General features: G+C 44.9%; 2 protein-coding genes across 2 annotated transcripts; both read left to right on the plus strand.

Moving 5' to 3' along the window:
- The first annotated feature begins 592 nt into the window (after positions 1–592).
- LOC124044376 lies at positions 593–4,264 on the plus strand. The gene is made up of 15 exons (XM_046364028.1): positions 593–690; positions 1,465–1,505; positions 1,717–1,823; positions 1,907–1,978; positions 2,068–2,151; positions 2,276–2,422; positions 2,512–2,592; positions 2,713–2,865; positions 2,979–3,028; positions 3,148–3,217; positions 3,308–3,394; positions 3,493–3,591; positions 3,701–3,781; positions 3,872–3,976; positions 4,133–4,264. The coding sequence occupies exons 1-15, from the start codon at positions 632–634 to the stop codon at positions 4,262–4,264; spliced, it is 1,368 nt and encodes a 455-aa protein (XP_046219984.1). The 5' UTR covers positions 593–631.
- Positions 4,265–7,190: 2,926 nt separating this feature from the next.
- Positions 7,191–10,356, plus strand: LOC124044377. Its single transcript, XM_046364029.1, has 13 exons — positions 7,191–7,292; positions 8,067–8,107; positions 8,319–8,425; positions 8,509–8,580; positions 8,670–8,753; positions 8,878–9,024; positions 9,114–9,194; positions 9,315–9,467; positions 9,581–9,630; positions 9,750–9,819; positions 9,910–9,996; positions 10,095–10,193; positions 10,303–10,356. Exons 1-13 carry the CDS (start codon positions 7,234–7,236, stop codon positions 10,354–10,356), a joined length of 1,104 nt encoding a protein of 367 aa, XP_046219985.1. The 5' UTR covers positions 7,191–7,233.
- Positions 10,357–20,742: the final 10,386 nt, after the last annotated feature.

The raw sequence follows: 20,742 nt of genomic DNA on the forward strand, positions 1-20,742 counted from the left end.
ATGGTTTTCTGATCCACGCTCCTATCTTCATTTAAAAAGCTATCTGTTACCAACAGATGTACATCTGTATTCCCAGTCATGTGAAATCCACAGATTAGGGCCTAAAGAACGTATTTTAATTGACTGATTTCCTTATATGAACTATAACTCAGTAAAATCGTTGAAATTGTGGCATGTTGAGTTTATATTTATGTTCAGTGTAGATACATACTATTTTTCCGCATATTGCCAGATTATTGCTATAAACCCTGTTTGTATCTTTTGGAACAATGGTAGTGAAGTTTATTAAAATGATGTAGAATAGATCGGCCACCACAGATGTTACAGGCATCCACAGGTCTTGACCACCATGTTTACATTTACATTTAAGTCATTTAGCAGACGCTCTTATCCAGAGCGACTTACAAATTGGTGCATTCACCTTATGACATCCAGTGGAACAGCCACTTTACAATAGTGCATCTACATATTTTAAGGGGGGGGGGTGAGAAGGATTACTTTATCCTATCCTAGGTATTCCTTAAAGAGGTGGGGTTTCAGGTGTCTCCGGAAGGTGGTGATTGATTCCGCTGTCCTGTTGCGATGCTTCTTTAGGATCACATTGTTGTTGTCGTCGTAGAAGAGTACAGAGATGGGACTGAGCTTGGTGGGTGCGCAGCACGCTTTGGGAACCTCATCCGGCTTCAAAAGGTGAACCTGCCATGAAAAAAGGTCAATCAGACTTATTCATACATATACTTTGATATAATCAATGATAATATCCTGTTTATAAAAGAGGTATGGATTATTATTATGCAGATGCTTCAGTGCTCTCCTACCTCAGTGGGATGTGGCTTCGCCCCCCTTGTCTGAATGTGGTCAATATGTTTTATCACAGGTTGTCTGTGCTCCACAAGACTTTATAGCCCACTGAGCCAAAGCCTAGACTTTCAGAAGTTCAACAACAACTTCCATGAAACAAGCTAAAACATTTCAATGGGCCATTGACCTTGCTAGTGACTTTAAAAAAAACATTTGGTCTTTAAGTTTCAGATTATACACACACAACATAGGAAAGCCTCTGGTGACAAAATAGGGTCAATGGAATTAGAATGATGACCAGGATTTGTATAGGATTCTAATGGTAACCATGGAGTTCCAAACTCATTTCTATGGCAACACAGCTGTCAATTTTGTAAACAACAATTTCAAATATATGTGTTGCCATGAGACATCTAACCGTTAGAACATATTGGCGTTCTATTGAAAGTTTTATGTTCGAAAACCAGAACAACTTCAATTTGCTGTTCAACAACAACAAACTTGACTGATTTTTGAGACCTGAGATTGAAACATCGACTGGAAAATGCCTGGGTGCTTTTCAAGATTGACGGAGAGAGTGCGAGGACGTCGGCAGCCTTCTGCGTCGACAGGTTGTTCAAATTCATTTATGGGTTGTTTTTGTTGTCTTTTTCCGTTTTGCAGGGTTCGCGATCGTCGGGAGGTGGACAGCGACTTCGAAGAGGGTACGTGGAGTATTAAACTTATTGTTTTACCACATTCAACATTGACAATGTCATTTGTGAAATGTTGTGTATTTCTGTCATCCAAACTTTCAAGGTAACGTTAACTTGAGTAATTGTTGCTAAGCGATGCACTTTTGCTAGTAGTACTAGCTAGCGCGCTACGTTTTACGTCCTAATAACTGTGTGTTTGTTTTCCTGTTCCTACTTTTAGAATCAACTGTACTGGATGAGGTCCAGTTGGATGTGCCACTGCTGCCAGTTATCCTTCATGTCCAGGATGCTGCTATCATCCTTGAGGATGTGCTGACTATCCTTGAGGTACACTTTTCAGAAAGCTTTTGGTTTTATGTTTGAAAAGTATCCCACATATTCATTCTGAAAATCTTTGTTGTCTGCTTTAGGAGCCCACTGGTAATTGGCAGCTGATACCGATTAGGTTCAGCCCCCTGTACTGTGGTCCTGTTGTGATCAGGGTAAGAGAACCACACACAGTCACATCACCGTTACAATGTTTGCTATTTCTAACCTGAATGTACTGTAATGTCACCCCCCTCTTGTGCAGAACAATGCCGGTCCGGTGGCTAAAGCCTGGAGAACTTTCCAGTTCATCAGCCCCTCTATCACCTACATGCGTGGGGGATCCCAGGTATGTGTCTTTGTAACTATCTAGTCCTAATCTACATTGTCAGAGTCATGTGATCAAGATGGAAATATGTTACAGCGATGGCTGATGTTGTTTTGTTGATGTTACTTGTCGTTTCTCTCCACAGCAGGTGGTGGTGAGGATGCACCATGTGAGTAGGGTTCGAGGCCTGGAGACTCAACTGGTGTGGGCCATCTCCAAGGAGACAGCCAGGCTTAGTCCAGAGGGCATCCCCTACTGTGCCACCATGGTGCAGTCCGTCACTTGGATCCAGGTAAGATGTAAATACTACTGAAATAGTATTAGATTGGGCTTTTCTTCACTTATTCCATTTGGCCTTAACATGTCGTCTCTCTCTGTCAGTATGTGGCTGGCAGGGTGACCCAGTATGCGTCTCACCTCCGCCATGAGACGTCTGTGAACGTGACGTTTGGCTGCTACCAGGTAAATAAACTTTTTCCTATGTATATAGAATACCAATTACTGGGCATTTTTCCATTAGATCTGCTCTGTTTTCTAATAACTTGTGTGTGGTAAACAGGTGTGTTGTGTGTGTTTTTGGAGCAGCAGACTGATGTCTCGGTGGTGTACGCCACTCTCCACATGGGGCCGGATGGGCTGCTCTCCTCCTCGTGGGGGTCGGAGGCTGCCTCCGTCTCTACGCCCACCAATCAGCAGTTCACTGAGCCAGAGCCTGAGGGCCACAACTGCTATGAGGTCAGATGTTAGACACACAGCTACACATTCTATAGACTAGTAGCATTAAGATCCATCCATTGACCCATTGTTTGTCATGTCACAGATGTTGAATGTTTGTTCTGTTGTTGTAGGGCTGGGAGGAGGACCTGCTGCCTGAGGAGAGGGAGGTTCCTCTGCTAAAGTGAGTTCCTCTAAATGTCTGTGCAGTCTGGGCTTGTCATATGCTGAAGGACAGTTGTCACCATGCTGTATCCCCATTGACTCTAATGGTTGACATGCTCCATTCCCTCCCTCCCACAGCCTCTATCTTACCACCAAGAGAGTGGAGGACATCGCCCTGAGGCTCGTCTCCCTGCGCCAGGCCTTCACTGTGAGTGGACCCACTTTAATTTTTTATCTTGTTCTGTCTGTCTCCTAGAGGAAGATGGGTGTCTCACCCTAACTCTTCCCTCTTCTCTAGACACTGCTTGGTTCCACCCTGAGCAGGAACCATCTATTTGTGGCAGGAAAGGTCCTAATGGGTGCACTGGTTCAGGCCCACCACATGGTAGCTCACTAACTCATTATTCATTCAAGGGAAAGAGGGCGTCCTCAGTGGGAAATGTGTTCTGTTCATTAACATCAATGCTCTTTGCTTTGTGATAGGACGAGGCCGAATTCATCCGTGCCTATAATGACTTTGTGGACTACCTGAGTGACCCCTCCAAGAAGATTGACATTGAGAGGGAGCTGGCTGAGGCAAAGGTGAGTTCATTAACTCTTTCATGTCTCACTTTGAGTTCTTCCACATGCATGTCTTTTATACATCACAGTATCTGATCTGTTTGAAATCATTCCTATTTTCTTGTCCTAGATCCATCATGTTAACCTGATAGATGTCCTTTTTGAACTGGTGCTGTTTGGGTTGATGACAGCTCAGAAGTCCCTGATGGTGGTAAGTAGCATCTCACTGGTACATGTTTCGATGTCTCTCTATTAGCAAATTCACTTCAATTTCTCTTCTCTCCTCCTCTGTTTCCTTTAGCACCCTGGTGGGTTCATGGAGCGTCTGTACGCTCTCCTGTACTCCTTCCTGCCCGCTGCTGCCAGAATTGAGCCAAAGGCTGAGAGATACCTGCTGCTGCTCAATGTAAGAGACAATAGTTTACTTCCTTATTCCTATTTGACCCGAATAACAGGGTTTCAATGACATTTTACACGGAGTAACTCGCCTTGTCTCTTGTCTCTTTCCTCTTGGTAAGCTAGTAACTGCCATTATCTATGTGTTGTGTGGTGTTCTCTTCAGGGCGGGCTGATGGCTCTGCTTGATGACATGTTTGGGCAGCAGCTGGCCTGGTACTTTAACCCAGAATCTTTGGTCACTGAGCTCTCCAGCCTCCTGGAATACCACCTGGAGAACCTCATGGCCAGCATGTAGTCCTACTGCAGAGATCTGAAAGGCCACACTCTCTCTTGCTCTCTCTCTCTTTCTCTCTCTGTCCATCGCTCTCTCTCTCTCTCAGGATTTGAGGACTTGAAGTGCTTTGTTGAACCTTGATTAGTTAACACACATTAAATGAATGTATTCTCTTGTTTTCTCTCCCCACAGGATTCTTGTGCCACTTTGCCACCTAAGAGGGATCTAGACATTAACGCACTATATTACTTTGCACTGAATTTTACATTTTTAAATAAAATAACTAGTAGTTCAACAGCATTTGTCTCTGCCTTTTTATTTACTTGATTATTTAATCACTATTTCCTCTTCCTGGAGTTATGAGGCTAATATTACATGAACAATTGTGCCTTATTCTTTGCATTTGGAAATAAACAACATTTAATTGATTTACAGGTACTACATGCCCACACTTTATGGCATTGTATTGTGATGTGTGATACTGTACTGACTCTTCAAGCTGTCGAAAGTGTTCCACACGGATGCTGGCCCATGTTGACTCCCAATGCTTCCCACAGTTGTGTCAAATTCATTCAATGACTTTTGGGTGGTGGACCATTCTTGATACACCTACTACCATACCCTGTTCAAAGGAACTTACATATTTAGTCTTGCCCAATCACCCTCTGAATGGCACACATACACAATCCATATCTCAATTGTTTCAATGCTTAAACATAATTCTTTAACCTAAAGTCGACCACTTCAGTCTTGAATGTAACTTCTCACTATCTGTACTCTACTGAAACCAATGTTATTGTTCATGTGAGAGAGGGTGTAGTAGTGCATACTGACCACTTGGATCATAGCGTGGTTTGTGGCGTTCATGCAGGAACCCAGAGGGTGGAATAATGTGTCCAGTCGTGGCCAAAAGTTTTGAGAATGACACAAATATTAATTTTCACAAAGTCCCCAGTAACTCCCCTTTTTCAATTGATTCTTGAAACATAGTAAGAATGAAAGGAATCAATTTATCATCGAATGCTAAATAAAACTTGCTTATTAAATCATCATTTCCAGGGGACCTACTGTCCTTAAGGCTTTTAATACAGTCTCAACTTCAGATAACTCATCACAAAAATCCCTGAAATAATTTTCTATCTTCTTAGCAATGTTTGCTACATTGTCTAAGAAAAGATCCATATTGGAAGTTGATTGGGCTAATGTATACAGATTCTGATAAAACTGGGCAACATGCTGAGAGATTTCTTTTGGATTTTCACTGGGAGTATTAACAATCATTCATTTACATATGCAAGTTTTTTCGCCTGCCCTTTATTCTAAATTAAAGAAATATTTTGTATTTTTCTCTCCCTCGTCCATCCATTTTCGTCTTGATCTTACAAACGCTCCCCGGGCCTTTTCCTCGTAGAAACAGCCAAACTGCATTTGTCGTGATGATAGCTCCAGTAATTCCTGATTAGTTAGTTCAGTTTTTTTAGTACAATCCATTATTCCCTTTATGATGTCATATTATTTCTCTCTCTTGGCACAAGCAATTTCTTTCCCCATTGAAATAGCCAAAAGCCTTATATCAAATTTCATTAGCTCCCAAACGTATAACACAGACACAATTCCAGTATTTATCAATAATTGCTGCTACTTCCTTCTTAAATACTTAATTCTCTAGTAAAGTTTTATTCATTTTCCAGTAAACTTTTCAAACTTTTTTGTTGATAAACCATGCATATTTATCTTTATTGAGATCCCTTTGTGGTCTGTTAAAAAATCGATGGTTAAATCGAGACTGTATCAACATTGTCAGCCACATCTTCAGAAATCAGCCAGAAATCAATACGGGATTGTATAGATACATCTTTGGTACTCCATGTAAACATAATCTTATCTTGAGTTCTTATGTCTCCACATATCTAGAACACCTAACCTTAGACATATATTCCTTATTTCACAAACAGAATTGCTATCCTTAGGAGGCCATCTGGCATTAATAGAAAAAACAGAAATTGACATTTACTATCACAGTGACTATATGAAGAATATTAAACTTGTATACGTTCACACGGGTTCTTTGCACAACGCAAGTGGTTGACCTAAATTATATATATATTTTTAATACAATTGCAAATAACATAAAACCATAGATTGGCAAAACGAATAGCCATCAAGCTAACATTAAGTGTCAGTGCTTATTTCCCTGACATAAAAAAATATATATATATAAAAAAAGTTTGGCTCACACTAACAAAGCCCTTTCCTCGAGAAATATAATAATATAATAATAATAATATATGCCATTTAGCAGACGCTTTTATCCAAAGCGACTTACAGTCATGTGTGCATACATTCTACGTATGGGTGGTCCCGGGAATCGAACCCACTACCCTGGTGTTACAAGCGCCATGCTCTACCAACTGAGCTACAGAGGACCTTATCAGATGAAAATAAAACTCAACCCTGCACAACTCACTTGATAAGTCCAGCAGTCAACAAGCTAGGCGTCAGCGTGAATTTCCCTTCCATCAAAGTATGCACTTTTCCCTTCCTTCCTTCCTTCCTTCCTTCCTTCCTTCCTTCCTTCCTTCCTTCCTTCCTTCCTTCCTTCCTTCCTTCCTTCCTTCCTTCCTTCCTTCCTTCCTTCCTTCCTTCCTTCCTTCCTTCCTTCTCCTCTCAATCATCGGCCATAGACGATGTCGAGCTTCGTTGTCATTTACATTTACATTTAAGTCATTTAGCAGACGCTCTTATCCAGAGCGACTTACAAATTGGTGCATTCACCTTATGACATCCAGTGGAACAACCACTTTACAATAGTGCATCTAAATATTTTAAGGGGGGGAGGGGGGGTGAGAAGGATTACTTTATCCTATCCTAGGTATTCCTTAAAGAGGTGGGGTTTCAGGTGTCTCCGGAAGGTGGTGATTGATTCCGCTGTCCTGTTGCGATGCTTCTTTAGGATCACATTGTTGTTGTCGTCGTAGAAGAGTACAGAGATGGGACTGAGCTTGGTGGGTGCGCAGCACGCTTTGGGAACCTCATCCGGCTTCAAAAGGTGAACCTGCCATGAAAAAAGGTCAATCAGACTTATTCATACATATACTTTGATATAATCAATGATAATATCCTGTTTATAAAAGAGGTATGGATTATTATTATGCAGATGCTTCAGTGCTCTCCTACCTCAGTGGGATGTGGCTTCGCCCCCCTTGTCTGAATGTGGTCAATATGTTTTATCACAGGTTGTCTGTGCTCCACAAGACTTTATAGCCCACTGAGCCAAAGCCTAGACTTTCAGAAGTTCAACAACAACTTCCATGAAACAAGCTAAAACATTTCAATGGGCCATTGACCTTGCTAGTGACTTTAAAAAAAACATTTGGTCTTTAAGTTTCAGATTATACACACACAACATAGGAAAGCCTCTGGTGACAAAATAGGGTCAATGGAATTAGAATGATGACCAGGATTTGTATAGGATTCTAATGGTAACCATGGAGTTCCAAACTCATTTCTATGGCAACACAGCTGTCAATTTTGTAAACAACAATTTCAAATATATGTGTTGCCATGAGACATCTAACCGTTAGAACATATTGGCGTTCTATTGAAAGTTTTATGTTCGAAAACCAGAACAACTTCAATTTGCTGTTCAACAACAACAAACTTGACTGATTTTTGAGACCTGAGATTGAAACATCGACTGGAAAATGCCTGGGTGCTTTTCAAGATTGACGGAGAGAGTGCGAGGACGTCGGCAGCCTTCTGCGTCGACAGGTTGTTCAAATTCATTTATGGGTTGTTTTTGTTGTCTTTTTCCGTTTTGCAGGGTTCGCGATCGTCGGGAGGTGGACAGCGACTTCGAAGAGGGTACGTGGAGTATTAAACTTATTGTTTTACCACATTCAACATTGACAATGTCATTTGTGAAATGTTGTGTATTTCTGTCATCCAAACTTTCAAGGTAACGTTAACTTGAGTAATTGTTGCTAAGCGATGCACTTTTGCTAGTAGTACTAGCTAGCGCGCTACGTTTTACGTCCTAATAACTGTGTGTTTGTTTTCCTGTTCCTACTTTTAGAATCAACTGTACTGGATGAGGTCCAGTTGGATGTGCCACTGCTGCCAGTTATCCTTCATGTCCAGGATGCTGCTATCATCCTTGAGGATGTGCTGACTATCCTTGAGGTACACTTTTCAGAAAGCTTTTGGTTTTATGTTTGAAAAGTATCCCACATATTCATTCTGAAAATCTTTGTTGTCTGCTTTAGGAGCCCACTGGTAATTGGCAGCTGATACCGATTAGGTTCAGCCCCCTGTACTGTGGTCCTGTTGTGATCAGGGTAAGAGAACCACACACAGTCACATCACCGTTACAATGTTTGCTATTTCTAACCTGAATGTACTGTAATGTCACCCCCCTCTTGTGCAGAACAATGCCGGTCCGGTGGCTAAAGCCTGGAGAACTTTCCAGTTCATCAGCCCCTCTATCACCTACATGCGTGGGGGATCCCAGGTATGTGTCTTTGTAACTATCTAGTCCTAATCTACATTGTCAGAGTCATGTGATCAAGATGGAAATATGTTACAGCGATGGCTGATGTTGTTTTGTTGATGTTACTTGTCGTTTCTCTCCACAGCAGGTGGTGGTGAGGATGCACCATGTGAGTAGGGTTCGAGGCCTGGAGACTCAACTGGTGTGGGCCATCTCCAAGGAGACAGCCAGGCTTAGTCCAGAGGGCATCCCCTACTGTGCCACCATGGTGCAGTCCGTCACTTGGATCCAGGTAAGATGTAAATACTACTGAAATAGTATTAGATTGGGCTTTTCTTCACTTATTCCATTTGGCCTTAACATGTCGTCTCTCTCTGTCAGTATGTGGCTGGCAGGGTGACCCAGTATGCGTCTCACCTCCGCCATGAGACGTCTGTGAACGTGACGTTTGGCTGCTACCAGGTAAATAAACTTTTTCCTATGTATATAGAATACCAATTACTGGGCATTTTTCCATTAGATCTGCTCTGTTTTCTAATAACTTGTGTGTGGTAAACAGGTGTGTTGTGTGTGTTTTTGGAGCAGCAGACTGATGTCTCGGTGGTGTACGCCACTCTCCACATGGGGCCGGATGGGCTGCTCTCCTCCTCGTGGGGGTCGGAGGCTGCCTCCGTCTCTACGCCCACCAATCAGCAGTTCACTGAGCCAGAGCCTGAGGGCCACAACTGCTATGAGGTCAGATGTTAGACACACAGCTACACATTCTATAGACTAGTAGCATTAAGATCCATCCATTGACCCATTGTTTGTCATGTCACAGATGTTGAATGTTTGTTCTGTTGTTGTAGGGCTGGGAGGAGGACCTGCTGCCTGAGGAGAGGGAGGTTCCTCTGCTAAAGTGAGTTCCTCTAAATGTCTGTGCAGTCTGGGCTTGTCATATGCTGAAGGACAGTTGTCACCATGCTGTATCCCCATTGACTCTAATGGTTGACATGCTCCATTCCCTCCCTCCCACAGCCTCTATCTTACCACCAAGAGAGTGGAGGACATCGCCCTGAGGCTCGTCTCCCTGCGCCAGGCCTTCACTGTGAGTGGACCCACTTTAATTTTTTATCTTGTTCTGTCTGTCTCCTAGAGGAAGATGGGTGTCTCACCCTAACTCTTCCCTCTTCTCTAGACACTGCTTGGTTCCACCCTGAGCAGGAACCATCTATTTGTGGCAGGAAAGGTCCTAATGGGTGCACTGGTTCAGGCCCACCACATGGTAGCTCACTAACTCATTATTCATTCAAGGGAAAGAGAGCGTCCTCAGTGGGAAATGTGTTCTGTTCATTAACATCAATGCTCTTTGCTTTGTGATAGGACGAGGCCGAATTCATCCGTGCCTATAATGACTTTGTGGACTACCTGAGTGACCCCTCCAAGAAGATTGACATTGAGAGGGAGCTGGCTGAGGCAAAGGTGAGTTCATTAACTCTTTCATGTCTCACTTTGAGTTCTTCCACATGCATGTCTTTTATACATCACAGTATCTGATCTGTTTGAAATCATTCCTATTTTCTTGTCCTAGATCCATCATGTTAACCTGATAGATGTCCTTTTGAACTGGTGCTGTTTGGGTTGATGACAGCTCAGAAGTCCCTGATGGTGGTAAGTAGCATCTCACTGGTACATGTTTCGATGTCTCTCTATTAGCAAATTCACTTCAATTTCTCTTCTCTCCTCCTCTGTTTCCTTTAGCACCCTGGTGGGTTCATGGAGCGTCTGTACGCTCTCCTGTACTCCTTCCTGCCCGCTGCTGCCAGCATTGAGCCAAAGGCTGAGAGATACCTGCTGCTGCTCAATGTAAGAGACAATAGTTTACTTCCTTATTCCTATTTGACCCGAATAACAGGGTTTCAATGACATTTTACACGGAGTAACTCTCCTTGTCTCTTGTCTCTTTCCTCTTGGTAAGCTAGTAACTGCCATTATCTATGTGTTGTGTGGTGTTCTCTTCAGGGCGGGCTGATGGCTCTGCTTGATGACATGTTTGGGCAGCAGCTGGCCTGGTACTTTAACCCAGAATCTTTGGTCACTGAGCTCTCCAGCCTCCTGGAATACCACCTGGAGAACCTCATGGCCAGCATGTAGTCCTACTGCAGAGATCTGAAAGGCCACACTCTCTCTTGCTCTCTCTCTCTTTCTCTCTCTGTCCATCGCTCTCTCTCTCTCTCTCTCAGGATTTGAGGACTTGAAGTGCTTTGTTGAACCTTGATTAGTTAACACACATTAAATGAATGTATTCTCTTGTTTTCTCTCCCCACAGGATTCTTGTGCCACTTTGCCACCTAAGAGGGATCTAGACATTAACGCACTATATTACTTTGCACTGAATTTTACATTTTTAAATAAAATAACTAGTAGTTCAACAGCATTTGTCTCTGCCTTTTTATTTACTTGATTATTTAATCACTATTTCCTCTTCCTGGAGTTATGAGGCTAATATTACATGAACAATTGTGCCTTATTCTTTGCATTTGGAAATAAACAACATTTAATTGATTTACAGGTACTACATGCCCACACTTTATGGCATTGTATTGTGATGTGTGATACTGTACTGACTCTTCAAGCTGTCGAAAGTGTTCCACACGGATGCTGGCCCATGTTGACTCCCAATGCTTCCCACAGTTGTGTCAAATTCATTCAATGACTTTTGGGTGGTGGACCATTCTTGATACACCTACTACCATACCCTGTTCAAAGGAACTTACATATTTAGTCTTGCCCAATCACCCTCTGAATGGCACACATACACAATCCATATCTCAATTGTTTCAATGCTTAAACATAATTCTTTAACCTAAAGTCGACCACTTCAGTCTTGAATGTAACTTCTCACTATCTGTACTCTACTGAAACCAATGTTATTGTTCATGTGAGAGAGGGTGTAGTAGTGCATACTGACCACTTGGATCATAGCGTGGTTTGTGGCGTTCATGCAGGAACCCAGAGGGTGGAATAATGTGTCCAGTCGTGGCCAAAAGTTTTGAGAATGACACAAATATTAATTTTCACAAAGTCCCCAGTAACTCCCCTTTTTCAATTGATTCTTGAAACATAGTAAGAATGAAAGGAATCAATTTATCATCGAATGCTAAATAAAACTTGCTTATTAAATCATCATTTCCAGGGGACCTACTGTCCTTAAGGCTTTTAATACAGTCTCAACTTCAGATAACTCATCACAAAAATCCCTGAAATAATTTTCTATCTTCTTAGCAATGTTTGCTACATTGTCTAAGAAAAGATCCATATTGGAAGTTGATTGGGCTAATGTATACAGATTCTGATAAAACTGGGCAACATGCTGAGAGATTTCTTTTGGATTTTCACTGGGAGTATTAACAATCATTCATTTACATATGCAAGTTTTTTCGCCTGCCCTTTATTCTAAATTAAAGAAATATTTTGTATTTTTCTCTCCCTCGTCCATCCATTTTCGTCTTGATCTTACAAACGCTCCCGGGCCTTTTCCTCGTAGAAACAGCCAAACTGCATTTGTCGTGATGATAGCTCCAGTAATTCCTGATTAGTTAGTTCAGTTTTTTTAGTACAATCCATTATTCCCTTTATGATGTCATATTATTTCTCTCTCTTGGCACAAGCAATTTCTTTCCCCATTGAAATAGCCAAAAGCCTTATATCAAATTTCATTAGCTCCCAAACGTATAACACAGACACAATTCCAGTATTTATCAATAATTGCTGCTACTTCCTTCTTAAATACTTAATTCTCTAGTAAAGTTTTATTCATTTTCCAGTAAACTTTTCAAACTTTTTTGTTGATAAACCATGCATATTTATCTTTATTGAGATCCCTTTGTGGTCTGTTAAAAATCGATGGTTAAATCGAGACTGTATCAACATTGTCAGCCACATCTTCAGAAATCAGCCAGAAATCAATACGGGATTGTATAGATACATCTTTGGTACTCCATGTAAACATAATCTTATCTTGAGTTCTTATGTCTCCACATATCTAGAACACCTAACCTTAGACATATATTCCTTATTTCACAAACAGAATTGCTATCCTTAGGAGGCCATCTGGCATTAATAGAAAAAACAGAAATTGACATTTACTATCACAGTGACTATATGAAGAATATTAAACTTGTATACGTTCACACGGGTTCTTTGCACAACGCAAGTGGTTGACCTAAATTATATATATATTTTTAATACAATTGCAAATAACATAAAACCATAGATTGGCAAAACGAATAGCCATCAAGCTAACATTAAGTGTCAGTGCTTATTTCCCTGACATAAAAAAATATATATATATAAAAAAGTTTGGCTCACACTAACAAAGCCCTTTCCTCGAGAAATATAATAATATAATAATAATAATATATGCCATTTAGCAGACGCTTTTATCCAAAGCAACTTACAGTCATGTGTGCATACATTCTACGTATGGGTGGTCCCGGGAATCGAACCCACTACCCTGGTGTTACAAGCGCCATGCTCTACCAACTGAGCTACAGAGGACCTTATCAGATGAAAATAAAACTCAACCCTGCACAACTCACTTGATAAGTCCAGCAGTCAACAAGCTAGGCGTCAGCGTGAATTTCCCTTCCATCAAAGTATGCACTTTTCCCTTCCTTCCTTCCTTCCTTCCTTCCTTCCTTCCTTCCTTCCTTCCTTCCTTCCTTCCTTCCTTCCTTCCTTCCTTCCTTCCTTCCTTCCTTCCTTCCTTCCTTCCTTCCTTCCTTGCTCTCTCAATCATCGGCCATAGACGATGTCGAGCTTCGTTGTCATTTACATTTACATTTAAGTCATTTAGCAGACGCTCTTATCCAGAGCGACTTACAAATTGGTGCATTCACCTTATGACATCCAGTGGAACAACCACTTTACAATAGTGCATCTAAATATTTTAAGGGGGGAGGGGGTGAGAAGGATTACTTTATCCTATCCTAGGTATTCCTTAAAGAGGTGGGGTTTCAGGTGTCTCCGGAAGGTGGTGATTGACTCCGCTGTCCTGGCGTCGTGAGGGAGTTTGTTCCACCATTGGGGAGCCAGAGCAGCGAACAGTTTTGACTGGGCTGAGCGGGAACTGTACTTCCTCAGTGGTAGGGAGGCGAGCAGGCCAAAGGTGGATGAACGCAGTGCCCTTATTTGGGTGTAGGGCCTGATCAGAGCCTGGAGGTACTGAGGTGCCGTTCCCCTCACAGCTCCGTAGGCAAGCACCATGGTCTTGTAGCGGATGCGAGCTTCAACTGGAAGCCAGTGGAGAGAGCGGAGGAGCGGGGTGACGTGAGAGAACTTGGGAAGGTTGAACACTAGACGGGCTGCGGCGTTCTGGATGAGTTGTAGGGGTTTAATGGCACAGGCAGGGAGCCCAGCCAACAGCGAGTTGCAGTAATCCAGACGGGAGATGACAAGTGCCTGGATTAGGACCTGCGCCGCTTCCTGTGTGAGGCAGGGTCGTACTCTGCGGATGTTGTAGAGCATGAACCTACAGGAACGGGCCACCGCCTTGATGTTAGTTGAGAACGACAGGGTGTTGTCCAGGATCACGCCAAGGTTCTTAGCGCTCTGGGAGGAGGACACAATGGAGTTGTCAACCGTGATGGCGAGATCATGGAACGGGCAGTCCTTCCCCGGGAGGAAGAGCAGCTCCGTCTTGCCGAAGTTCAGCTTGAGGTGGTGATCCGTCATCCACACTGATATGTCTGCCAGACATGTAGAGATGCGATTCGCCACCTGGTCATCAGAAGGGGGAAAGGAGAAGATTAATTGTGTGTCGTCTGCATAGCAATGATAGGAGAGACCATGTGAGGTTATGACAGAGCCAAGTGACTTGGTGTATAGCGAGAATAGGAGAGGGCCTAGAACAGAGCCCTGGGGACACCAGTGGTGAGAGCGCGTGGTGAGGAGACAGATTCTCGCCACGCCACCTGGTAGGAGCGACCTGTCAGGTAGGACGCAATCCAAGCATGGGCCGCGCCGGAGATGCCCAACTCGGAGAGGGTGGAGAGGAGGATCTGATGGTTCACAGTATCGAAGGCAGCCGATAGGTCTAGAAGGATGAGAGCAGAGGAGAGAGAGTTAGCTTTAGCGGTGCGGAGCGCCTCCGTGATACAGAGAAGAGCAGTCTCAGTTGAATGACTAGTCTTGAAACCTGACTGATTTGGATCAAGAAGGTCATTCTGAGAGAGATAGCGGGAGAGCTGACCAAGGACGGCACGTTCAAGAGTTTTGGAGAGAAAAGAAAGAAGGGATACTGGTCTGTAGTTGTTGACATCAGAGGGATCGAGTGTAGGTTTTTTCAGAAGGGGTGCAACTCTCGCTCTCTTGAAGACGGAAGGGACGTAGCCAGCGGTCAGGGATAAGTTGATGAGCGAGGTGAGGTAAGGGAGAAGGTCTCCGGAAATGGTCTGGAGAAGAGAGGAGGGGATAGGGTCGAGTGGGCAGGTTGTTTTGCGGCCGGCCGTCACAAGACGCGAGATTTCATCTGGAGAGAGAGGGGAGAAAGAGGTCAGAGCACAGGGTAGGGCAGTGTGAGCAGAACCAGCGGTGTCGTTTGACTTAGCAAACGAGGATCGGATGTCGTCGACCTTCTTTTCAAAATGGTTGACGAAGTCATCTGCAGAGAGGGAGGGGGAGGGGGAGGAGGATTCAGGAGGGAGGAGAAGGTGGCAAAGAGCTTCCTAGGGTTAGAGGCAGATGCTTTGAATTTAGAGTGGTAGAAAGTGGCTTTAGCAGCAGAGACAGAGGAGGAAAATGTAGAGAGGAGGGAGTGAAAGGATGCCAGGTCCGCAGGGAGGCGAGTTTTCCTCCATTTCCGCTCGGCTGCCCGGAGCCCTGTTCTGTGAGCTCGCAATGAGTCATCAAGCCACGGAGCGGGAGGGGGGGACCGAGCCGGCCTGGAAGATAGGGGACATAGAGAGTCAAAGGATGCAGAAAGGGAGGAGAGGAGGGTTGAGGAGGCAGAATCAGGAGATAGGTTGGAGAAGGTTTGAGCAGAGGGAAGAGATGATAGGATGGAAGAGGAGAGAGTAGCGGGGGAGAGAGAGCGAAGGTTGGGACGGCGCGATACCATCCGAGTAGGGGCAGTGTGGGAAGTGTTGAATGAGAGCGAGAGGGAAAAGGATACAAGGTAGTGGAAAGGATACAAGGTAGTGGTCGGAGACTTGGAGGGGAGTTGCAATGAGGTTAGTGGAAGAACAGCATCTAGTAAAGATGAGGTCGAGCGTATTGCCTGCCTTGTGAGTAGGGGGGGAAGGTGAGAGGGTGAGGTCAAAAGAGGAGAGGAGTGGAAAGAAGGAGGCAGAGAGGAATGAGTCAAAGGTAGATGTGGGGAGGTTAAAGTCGCCCAGAACTGTGAGAGGTGAGCCGTCCTCAGGAAAGGAGCTTATCAAGGCATCAAGCTCATTGATGAACTCTCCGAGGGGACCTGGAGGGCGATAAATGATAAGGATGTTAAGCTTGAAAGGGCTGGTAACTGTGACAGCATGAAATTCAAAGGAGGCGATAGACAGATGGGTAAGGGGAGAAAGAGAGAATGACCACTTGGGAGAGATAAGGATCCCGATGCCACCACCCCGCTGACCAGAAGCTCTCGGGGTGTGCGAGAACACGTGGGCGGACGAAGAGAGAGCAGTAGGAGTAGCAGTGTTATCTGTGGTAATCCATGTTTCTGTCAGTGCCAAGAAGTCGAGGGACTGGAGGGAGGCATAGGCTGAGATGAACTCTGCCTTGTTGGCTGCAGATCGGCAGTTCCAGAGGCTACCGGAGACCTGGAACTCCACGTGGGTCGTGCGCGCTGGGACCACCAGATTAGGGTGGCAGCGGCCACGCGGTGTGGAGCGTTTGTATGGTCTGTGCAGAGAGGAGAGAACAGGGATAGACAGACACATAGTTGACAGGCTACAGAAGAGGCTACGCTAATGCAAGGAGATTGGAATGACAAGTGGACTACACGTCTCGAATGTTCAGAAAGTTAAGCTTACGTAGCAAGAATCTTATTGACTAAAATGATTAAAATGATACAATACTGCTGAAGTAGGCTAGCTGGCAGTGGCTGCGTTGTTGACTTTGTAGGCTAGCTGGCAGTGGCTGCGTTGTTGACACTACACTAATCAAGTCGTTCCGTTGAGTGTAATAGTTTCTACAGTGCTGCTATTCGGGGGCTAGCTGGCTAGCTAGCAGTGTTGATTACGTTACGTTGCGTTAAAAGAACGACAATAGCTGGCTAGCTAACCTAGAAAATCGCTCTAGACTACACAATTATCTTTGATACACAGACGGCTATGTAGCTAGCTATGTAGCTAGCTACGAACAAACAAATCAAACCGTTGTGCTGTAATGAAATGAAATGAAAAATGTGATACTACCTGTGGAGCGAAGCGGAATGCGACCGGGTTGTCAAATGCTGTCAGATCCTTCTTGAACCTCAGGTTGTTCTATTTTAAATATTACTTTTTCTTTGCACTTTTCCATGTCATATCCCTCGCTGTCCTGGAGATGAATCTCATGATCACTGGTCGTGGTGGCAGGTTGTTTTCCCCATCTCTCAACCTACCCAGATCGTGCACTACATCCAGAGAACCTGCAACAACATTTCGCTCCTCCTCCGGGACAACTGCCCTGCAAATGTCCTTCAGTTTTGCATTGATGTTCTCGTCAGATTTCTCTGCTATTCCATAAATTCGAAGATTCCATCTCCGACCATACCTGTCATTCTCGTTTACCTTTGACTCCATTTCAGTGAGTTTCTTCTGCTTTGCAACCTGAATTTTCAATTAATTACACAATTATTCAAAATAGCTACATTGTATGGTTAGATATATTTTTTTTGTGGAAAAACAAATTGCAACTACAGTCTAAAACTATAAATTTTGTGAGAAAACACAAAACACTTTCCTCGGATTGAAATGTTACACCCTCTCATGCTGCTATCCTGCCCCGTTAAGTGGTAGGCCACACAAGCTCACAAAACGGGAGCTTGTGTCCTCGATTGCAACACTCACTACCGAGTTCCATGCTGCCTCTGGAAGCAACGTCACAAGAACTGTTTATCGGGTGCAATATGAAATGGGTTTGCATGGCCGAGTCACCGCACACAAGCCTAAGATCACCATTCACAATGGCAAGTATCAGCTGCAGTTGTGTAAAGCTTGAAGCCATTGGACTCTGGAGCAGTGAAAATGCGTTCTCTGGAGTGATGAATCACACTTCAAAATCTGGCAGTCTGACGGACAAATCTGGTTTTGGCCGATGTCAGGAGCACTCTACCTGCCCCAATGCATAGAGCCAACTGTGAAGTTTGGTGGAAGATAAATAATGGTCTGGGGCTGTTTCATGGTTCTGGCTAGGCCGCTTAGTTTCAATGAAGGGAAATCTCAACTCTACAGCATACTGTAACAGTTGTCGTATGAAGGAGAGGACCAAAGCGCAGCGTGGTAAGTGTTCATCTTGATTTTTAATACAAATAGTGAACACTGAAACAAAAACAATAAAATGACAAACGAACAGTCCTGAACGGTGAAATAAAACACAGAACAGAAAATAAAAACCCACGAAACACAAGTGGGAAAAGGCTACCTAAGTATGATTCTCAATCAGAGACAATTAACGACACCTGTCTCGGACTGAGAAACATACCAGGCCAAACGCAAACACAACATCGAAAACGGAACATAGACAACCCACCCAACTCACGCCCTGACCATACTAAACAAAGACATAATAAAAGAAGGTCATAATAAAAGAAGGTCAGAACGTGACAGTACCCCCCCCCCAAAAAAAAAGTGCAGACTCTGGCCGCAAAACCAAAATCCTGTAGGGGAGGGTCTGGTTGGGTGTCTGTCCGCGGTGGCGGCTCTGGCGCGGCACGTGGACCCCACTCCACCATAGTCCTTCTCCGCCTCTTCAACAGCCTCCGTGGCCTCTTTAACGCGGCGACCCTCGTCGTCGACCTCGGACTAGAACAAGCCACAGGTCCCGAGCGGACGGGAGATTTCAGCAGCACCGGACGGACGGGAGATTCCGGCAGCACCGGACAGGCAGGAGACTCCGGCAGCTCCGGAGTGAAGGGCGATTCTGGCAGCTCCTGGCTGACTGACGGCTCTGGCAGCTCCTGGCAGCTCCTGGCTGACTGACGGCTCTGGCAGCTCCTGGCTGACTGACGGCTCTGGCAGCTCCTGGCTGACTGACGGCTCTGGCAGCTCCTGGCTGACAGACGGGAGACTCTGGCAGCTCAGGACAGACAGGAGACTCTGGCAGCTCAGGACAGACGGGATATGCTGGCAGCGCTGGGCAGGAGGAAGACTCTCGCAGCGCTGAGCGTCCGGGAGCACCTGTAGGAAGGAGACGGAGAGACAGCCTGGTGCGGGGGGCTGCCACAGGAGGGCTGGTGCGTGGAGGTGGCACCGGATAGACCGGACCGTGAAGGCGCACTGGAGCTCTCGAGCACGGAGCCTGCCCAACCTTACCTGGTTGAATGCTCCCCGTAGCCAGGCCAGTGCGGCGAGGTGGAATAGCCCGCACTGGGCTGTGCTGGCGACCCGGGGGACACCATGCGTAAGGCTGGTGCCATGTACCCCGGCCCGAGGAGACGCACTGGAGACCAGATGCGCTGAGCCGGCTTCATGGCACCTGGCTCGATGCTCACTCTAGCCCGGGCCAATACGAGGCGCTGCTACAGTGCCTTGCGAAAGTATTCGGCCCCCTTGAACTTTGCACGCCCAATTTTTCAGTTTTTGATTTATTAAAAAAGTTTGAAGTATCCAATAAATGTCGTTCCACTTCATGATTGTGTCCCACTTGTTGTTGATTCTTCACAAAAAAAATAAAGTTTTATTTCTTTATGTTTGAAGCCTGAAATGTGGCAAAAGGTCGCAAAGTTCAAGGGGGCCGAATACTTTCGCAAGGCACTGTATGTATCGCACCGGGCTATGCCTGCGCACCGGGGACACCGTGCGCCTCACGGCATAACACGGTGCCTGCCCAGTGCCTCTCTCTCCACGGTAAGCATGGGGAGTTGGCTCAGGACTCCTACCTGACTTAGCCACACTCCCCGTGTGCTCCCGCCGAATACATTTTTGGGGCTGCCTCTCGGGTTTCCAGCCGTGTTGCCGTGCTGCCTCCTGCATTTTATCGATGGCAATTTGAATGCACAGAGAAACCGTGACGAGATCCTGAGGCCCATTGTTGTATCATTCATCCGCCGCCATCAACTCATATTTCAGGATGATAATGCGCGGCCTCTTGTCGCAAAGATCTGTACACAATTCCCGGAAGCTGAAAATATCAAAATACTTCCATGTCCTGCATACTCACAAGCATGTTTGGCATGCTCTGGAACAACGTGCAGGACAGCATGTTTCAGTTCCTGCCAAAATCCAGCAACTTAAAAAGAATATCGAAAAGGAGTGGGACAACATTCCACAGGTGTCAATCAACAGCCTGATCAACTCTATGTTAAGGTGATGTGGGCTCCCGAGTGGCGCAGCGGTCTAAGGTACTGTGTCAGTCGTGCAAGAGGTGTCACTTGTTCAAATCCAAGCTGCATTATTATTGTTATTTGACCCTGCTGGTAATCTATGAACATTAGAACATCTTGGCCATGTTCTGTTATAATCTCCACCCGGCACAGCCAGAAGAGGACTGGCCACCCCCCATACCCTGGTACCTCTCTAGGTTTCTTCCTTGGTTCTGGCCTTTCTAGGGAGGTTTTCCTAGCCACTGTGCTTCTACACCTGCATTGCTTGCTGTTTGGGGTTTTAGGTTGGTTTCTGTACAGCACTTTGTGACATCAGCTGATGTAAGAAGGGCTTTATCAATACATTTGATTGATTAATTGCATCACACCCGGCCGTGATTGGGAGTCCCATAGGGCGGGGCACAATTGGCCCAGCGTCATCCGGGGTAGGCCGTCATTGTAAATAAGAATTTGTTCTTAACTGACTTGCCTAGTTAAATAAAGGTTATATTAAAAAATATATATATA

The sequence above is a fragment of the Oncorhynchus gorbuscha genome, linkage group LG09 (assembly GCF_021184085.1).
Source record: "Oncorhynchus gorbuscha isolate QuinsamMale2020 ecotype Even-year linkage group LG09, OgorEven_v1.0, whole genome shotgun sequence".
Taxonomy (NCBI): domain Eukaryota; kingdom Metazoa; phylum Chordata; class Actinopteri; order Salmoniformes; family Salmonidae; genus Oncorhynchus; species Oncorhynchus gorbuscha.